Source organism: Panthera tigris, chromosome X, assembly GCF_018350195.1.
Source record: "Panthera tigris isolate Pti1 chromosome X, P.tigris_Pti1_mat1.1, whole genome shotgun sequence".
Classification (NCBI taxonomy): Eukaryota; Metazoa; Chordata; class Mammalia; order Carnivora; family Felidae; genus Panthera; species Panthera tigris.
In genome coordinates this window covers 126,401,981-126,409,360 of record NC_056677.1, presented here as the reverse complement: position 1 = coordinate 126,409,360, position 7,380 = coordinate 126,401,981, and the positions used below count along the sequence as shown (strand labels likewise).

At 48.2% G+C, this 7,380-nt stretch overlaps 1 protein-coding gene across 1 annotated transcript; it reads right to left on the bottom strand.

The window, feature by feature from the left end:
- Window positions 1–443: 443 nt before the first annotated feature.
- LOC122235308 (olfactory receptor 3A3-like) lies at window positions 444–1,913 on the bottom strand. The gene is given in 4 exon segments (XM_042973991.1): window positions 444–983; window positions 985–1,137; window positions 1,172–1,648; window positions 1,650–1,913. Coding segments are annotated over 4 exon segments (1,434 nt in total).
- Between the last annotated feature and the right edge of the window lie 5,467 nt (window positions 1,914–7,380).

Genomic DNA, 7,380 nt, shown 5'->3' with positions numbered 1-7,380 from the left:
GGTGGGGCGGAGAGAGAGGGGGACACAGAATCCAAAGCAAGGCTCCAGGCTCTGAGCTGTCAGCACCAGAGCCCAGCGCGGGACCCGAACCCACGAACCGCAAGATCAGGACCTGAGCCGAAGTCGGACGCTCAACCGGCTGAGCCACCCAGGCGCCCGTGCACATACATTTGTAGTGCAAAAAGAAACCTGAAATAAACCATCAAAATTTACAGTGAGGTTCTCTCGCGGTGGTGAGGTTATAGAGGGCATTTTTTTCTTTTTCGGTCACTTTGTAAGGTTCTGTAACTGCACAACCTAGGCAATGACCATGTTTTACTTCCATAAATAGAAAACAGTGTTTTAGAATAAGGAAAGAAAAAAAAAAAAGAGCAACAGAAATATTTGATCGTTGCTGAAAATGGGGGGAAACCTGGCACCCAAAATAGGATTCACCAAATGGATCACGTGCATGAAATTTCAAACTCCTGTGTGATTGGATTCACCCCCAAAGCACTGGCATGTGCCAGCCCCACCCTGGAGAAGATCTTCATGAGCTTACACACATGGGGGGAAATGCCCGGTGGGACAGTAGGCCGAAGGCCTTCCACTGCCACCTTCATTCCAATCTCCGTGTTGGAGAGGTCAGCAAAGAGTACCTCCCGTGTCGCCAGTTCCCACAGAAGCACTGCAAAACTCCCCATGTCCGCTCAGCGTCTGTTTGTATCTTCAGGCTTCTTCTGCAGAGCTTCAGGGGCCACCCAGGCAGGTGCATACCTGCGCCCAGGGCATTGGAAGGAGAACCTGACGTCGGCCGTGCTGATTCGGGCAGTCATGTCCTCATCAATCATTACACTACGGCTGCTGAGTGCGTGTCGTGGGACGAGGGGCTCTAGAGTGTGTACGAGGGCCATGCCCCTTGCCATGTCCAATGCAAACGTCACAGCCTGGCTCTGGTCCACAGCAAAATCGGTGCCTTCGTGTAATACATTGTACAGGGAGGGATCCATATGGCATCCAGTGTGCGACGAGGGTGGGGTGTGGAGCAGGTGGAGACTGACAGGCACCTAGCACTGGGAGCACATTCGGATGTGAGAAACTCCTGAGCCGGGGACACTCCTCGTTGATTTGATGTGACCAGTGCCTAGGAGGCACTTTCTTTCCCGAGGGCCTTGAACAAAGCCCTCTTCACCTCCTTGTTTCGCACGCTGTAGATGACGGGGTTGAGCATGGGGGTGAGGACCACGTACAGCACAGAGAGCACCCGGTCCCGCAAGCCAGAGCACGCAGAGCTGGGGAGGATGTAGCAGAGGACTGAAGCGATGTAGAAAATGCAGACCACGGTGGTGTGAGCACCACAGGTGGAAAAGGCTTTTCTTCGGCCCTCAGCGGAGTGAATCCTGAGAATCGCAGCCACAACACGTACACAGGCGATCGCAACCGGGGCACGGGGTGCAAGAGCCACCACGAAACTGAAGACGAACAGGGCAAGTTCGCTGGCCCACGTGCTTGAGCAAGAGAGCCTGGTCAGTGGAGGGAGGCCACAGGAGAAGTGGGTGATGAGGCGAGGCCCGCAGAACCTCAGTGGAGCTGCAAGGACGGTGTGGGCGAACGCATCGGCCAAGGCAAGCAGACGGGAGGTGGAAGCCATTCCTGCCCGGGTCCGTCCGTCGGCCCATGAGGACTAGGTGGTGCGGTGGCCGGCCAATGGCTGCATAGCGGTCATAGGCCATGGCTGTGAGCAGGAAGCACTCCCAGGGAGCCAGGAAGTGGAGAAAGAAGATCTGGGGAAGACAAGCACGATAGGGCACGGTCCACACTGCTGCCAGCAGGTGTTCCAGCACCTGAGGCCCCGTGCTGGAGATATAGGCAGTGTCCAGCAGTGAGAGGTTGACTAAGAAGTCGTACATGGGAGCGTGGAGTCGGGAGTCCATCACAGTAAGGCTGGCAATGCCCAGCCACGCTGTGGACCCGCAGAAAGATCACAAAGAGCAAGGGCCTCAACTCCTCTGCGTCGGCCAGCCCTTCCAGAAGGAACAGCGACACTCGGGTCTCATTCCCCAGCTGCCCGGAACCATGCGCAGAAACCTGCACCTGTAGAGTCCAACTCAGAGTCAGATGAGGATCCAAGTGTGGAGTTCCAATTTGCACAAGGCAGCAGGGGTGAGGGAAGGTCCAGAGACAACAACAACAACAAAAAGAGACAGGTTTCAAGCTTAAGAACATAAGACTCAGAATTGGGGGAGTGAGGCTAGGTTCAGGAGGCCAGCGGTAAGGTAGAGGCCAGTAGAATGGAATCGGTAACCCCACACCAAGACAAGGTGCACAGACCTTGAAGCCACGGTGCATGCACCTCCCGTAAGGATATCAAAGTCAGTCCCTCAGAAGCTTCTACCTGAATAAGGACCCTAGACCTCGTAATTATCTGCAGTGGTCCCCTTATTTCACCCTCACCAACCCAGCAGAGCCCCAACTCAGGAGCAGTGATAGGACACTAGTCAGGTCCCTCCTCCTCCCGCTCTGAACCTTTCAGTGCCTCCCATCTCACTCAGCGTCAAAGCCAAAGTCCCCCCGGCGACCTACCAGGCCCTCTGTGATACGCTCTCCCTCCTCTCCTCTCCTCTCCTCTCCTCTCCTCTCCTCTGCTCTCCTCTCCTCTCCTCTCTGACCATCGGGCAAGAAGTCTGTCAGCTCCGTGCCCCATATCACATCTTCGGACTGGCCCACAGCAGCAAACGCCCTTGCCTATTCCCTGCCTCGGTGGAAGAGAGCCCTGCCCTCCTATCCAAGGCTAGCTTGTCCGATTTCCCCAGCTGCTCTCTTCATTGGGCCAGCCCTGCTCGGCAACCCTTTTACATGGGAATGTGCTAAATGCCACTCGACTGTTCACTCTCAGATGGTTTATTTTATGTTATCTCGATTTTACCTCAATGAAAAAAGGAAGCAAAATAAAGACTTTTTCAGACATAAAAAAGCTGAGATTGACTCGTTGTCAGCGGAAAACCTGCACTACAACAAATGTTAAAGGCTGTTCTCCACAAGCAAGCATGATACCACGTGGGAACTTGGACCTACATGAAGTAATGAAGAGGGTTCCAGAATTGGAAAGTATGTGGGTAAATGTAAACATTTTTTTCTCCCTTCAAAATGTCTCTCAATCGTCGCAAACCACCTAAAGCAAAAATATTGACAACTCGGTGTGGGGTGTATAACTGCTATAGAAATAAAAGGTATGACAACAATAGCACAAAGGACACGAGTGGGTAGTTGGAAGGGTACTGCTGTAATGTTCTTACGTTACGTGCGAAGTGATTTGAAATTACTTGAAGGTGGTCTATAATGAGGTAAAACACATATTAGGATCCCTAGAACCCTAGGTTTAATATGTACACTTCTCTAGCGGAGATAAAGTGAACTTCCAGAAATTACTCAATCTGAAAGGAGTCACGAAAAGACAGGGAGGGGAACACAGAACACATGGGGCAAATAGAAAATAAATAGCAGGGTGGTAGATTTAAACTCAACGATGTCCCTCGTTGCATTTATTCCAAATGGTCTAAACGTGGCAACTAAAACACGGAGATTGCCAGACTGGATAAAAAGGCAAAGCAAAACTATATGCTACGCATAAGAAATGCGCTCTATGAAGACACAGATACGGTAAAAGTAAAAAGATGGGCAAAGATACACCATGCAAGTCTTCTAATAAGAAAGTTTGAGTAGCTATATTAAGAGCAGGCAGAACAGACTTCAGGACAAGGAATACGACGGGATGGAGGACGTTTGCTAACGATAGAGGGGTCACTTTGTGAAGAAGACATAAAATCAAAACCTAAATACATAGTAGGAAAGAAATAATGAAGCTAAGAGCAGATATGAATAAAACGTTAAATGGACAAACAATAGAGGAAAATCCATGAAGCTGAAAGCCTTTTTTTTCCTTTCTTTCTTTTCTGTTTTAATGTTTATTTTTGACACAGAGAGAGACAGGGCGCGAGTGGGGGAGGAGCAAAGAGAGAGGGGGGACACAGAATCCGCAACAGGCTCCAGGCTCCAGGCTCTGAGCCGGCAGCACAGAGTCCGATGCGGGGCTCGAACCGACGGACGGACCGTGAGATCATGACCTGAGCCGAAGTCAGACCCTTAACCGACTGAGCCACTCAGGCGCCCTCTCCCCCACTTTTTAAAGGTTTTATTCATTTTTGAGAGAGTGCATGTGGGGGAGGGGCATGGAGAGGGGGACAGAGGATCTGAAGTGAACTGTGCTGACAGCAGCGAGCCCCATGTGGGGCCTGAACTCACCAACTGCCAGATCGTGACCTGAGCCAAAGTCGGACGCTCAACCGACTGAGCCACCCAGGTGCCCCTGAAAGCTTCTTTAAAAAAAAAATACCAGGGGCGCCTGGGTGGCTCAGTCGGTTGAGCGGCCGACTTCGGCTCAGGTCATGATCTCGCGGTCCGTGAGTTCGAGCCCCGCGTCGGGCTCTGTGCTGACAGCTCAGAGCCTGGAGCCTGTTTCACATTCTGTGTCTCCCTCTCTCTGACCCTCCCCCGTTCATGCTCTGTCTCTCTCTGTCTCAAAAATAAATACACGTTAAAAAAATGTTTTTTCTAAAAATACCAATAAAACTGATTTTGAAAAATAAAGTGTAACCAGGGAATATTAGGAACAATATTTGTGGGTAAGTTTCCCAATTTAGATGAAATGGACAAATTCCTTGAATGACACAAATTACCAAAACTGACTCAAGAAGAAATAGAAGACCCGAATATCCCTACATCTATGAAAGCAATGGAGCCGAAAACTCCAGGCCCCCGTGGCTTTACTAGTGGCTACCACCAAATACTTAAAGGAGAACTATCACCAATCCTACACAAATGCTTTCAGAAAGCAAAGGAGGAGAAACATTTCCCAAATCATCTTATGAGGCCCGCATTACACAACCCCAAAACCAGATGAAGACATTGCAAGAAAAGAAAACCACAGAGCAATATCCTTCATGAAGTCACACACACAAAAGAACTTGATTCGATATTAGCAAATTCAACCCAGCAACATACAAAGAGGATGATACCATCGTGGCCAAGTGGGGTTTATCCCAAGAATTGGTTTTCATTAAAAACAAAAAAGTCAATCAGTGTCATCTGTCATATTAAGAAAATAAAGGAGAAAAAACATGTGATCATTTCAATAGACGCAGAAAAAAAGCATCAGACAATATCCAACAACCACTCATGACAAGAACTCTCGGAAAACTAGGACTAGAGGGAAACGTTCTTAATCTGATAAAGGGAACCTACAAAAATCCTACAGCTAACATGATACTTAATGGTGAAAGATAGAATCACCGCCCCCGCTCCCTCGCCCGCAAAGTTTGAGAAACAAGGTATGGACGTTCAACACTTCCATTCAACACTGTCCTGGAGATCCGAGGCGGTGCACTAGGCAAGAAAGAGGAATAAAAGTAGTGACACAGACTGCAAAAAAAGAAATGGGATTATCTTTATTCAGAGATGACATGTTTGTTTACGTAGAAAACCCTAAGTGATGTACAAAGAAAAGAAGAGTGACATTTTAAAAAATCACTACCATTTATAATAGCATCCCCAAACATGAAGTATTTGGGGACACATGTAATAACATATGTGCAAAACCTTTACGGTGAACACTAAAAACTATTGATAAGTGAAAGAAAGCTTACAAAAATGGAGAAACGCATCCTATGCGTGGAGCGGAAGATCCTGTATTCTTTTTTCTTTTAGCGTTTATTTATTTATTTTGGAAGAGACAGAGAGAGCACGAGCAGGGGAGGGGCAGAGAGAGAGAGAGAGGGAGCGAGAGAGGGAGGGAGAGAGAGAGAGAGGGGGGGGGGATATCCCAAGCAGGCTCTGAGCTGTCAGTGCACACCCCGACTCTGGGCCCAGTCTCACAAACCGTGAGATCATGACCTGAGCCGAAATCAAGAGTCAGACGCTTAATCGACTGAGCCACCCAGGTGCCCCAAGGCCCTGTATTCTTAAGATGTACACTCCCACCACACCATTCTAGAAATCCATTGCAAACCCAGTAAAAATCGTGATACTGCAGAAATGGACAAGCTGATTCCAACGTGTATATCCAAATGCAAAGAACCTGGAATAGGCAGCTCGAACTTGCAAAAGAGGAATAAAGTCGGAAGACATAAGGATGACTAAAAGAGGATACAGACAGAATGGAAAGTTCACATGTCACTGGTGGGACTGTAAATTGGCATGATCACATCGGAAAACAGTGCTTCCGTTTCTTATACAGTCACACTTACGCTTACCATGTGACCCAGAAATCCCACTTCTGCTATTTACACAAGGGAATTAAAAGTATATGTGTGTGCAAAGACTTGTACGTGAATCTTCGTATCAACTTGATTAACAATAACCGCAGTTTGGAAACAAGCCAAACGTCCAATAGCAGGTGAGTGGTTAAGCCTAAATTACGGTACATGCACGCAATGGAATACCGGTCAGCAACAAAGAAGGATGGACATACTGTGTGATTCCCAGAAATTCCAGAAAAGGCAAAATCTAAGCTGAATTTGCTGTGTGGGGGCAGACTGTAGAGGAGGACATTGTCTGCACGGAGGCACAAGGGCGGCTGTGAGAGCGATGGGAATGTTCTGTATCTCGGCTTTGGTTGTGGACACCTTTGTCGTAACTCATGAAACCGTACGCTTAAATGTGTGCAACTTCCCATACGTGCATTTTGCCTCAAATAAGCTGAGCAAAAACAAAGAAAAGAGAAGGGACAAACAAAAACTGAATAGCAAAATGGCAGACTTAAATCCGACCATATCGGTAATCGTATTAAATGTGAATTTGCCAAACAACCCAATTTAAAAGCAGACATCGTTAGAAGGGTGCTGTTTTTTAAGTGACCACACTACACGCTGTCTACGTGAGCCACATTCAAGATACAAAGACACCAATAGGTTAGAAGTAAGAGGATGGAAAAGGACTTACGAATAAATAGTGAGCAAAGAAGCCTGATGTGGTTATAGCGATATTAGAGAAATCAGACTTCGAGGAAAACTGTGTTACCAAAGATGAAGGGATGCATTTCATACTAGTAACAGCAGCAATGAATCCATCTGGAGGAGAAAATGATCATAAATATGTTTGTGCCTAATGACACACCTTCAAAATACACGGGGCGCCTGGGTGACTCAGTCGGTAAGCGTCTGACTTCGGCTCAGGTCACGATGTCACCGTTGGTGAGTTCCAGCCCAGCGTCGGGCTCTCTGCCCGTCGGCACCGAGCCTGCTTCGGATCCTCTGTCCCCCTCTGTCTCTGCCCCTCCCCCGCTGGCTCTCTCTCTCTCCCCCTCTCTCAAAATAAATAAACTTAACACACACGCACACACACGCA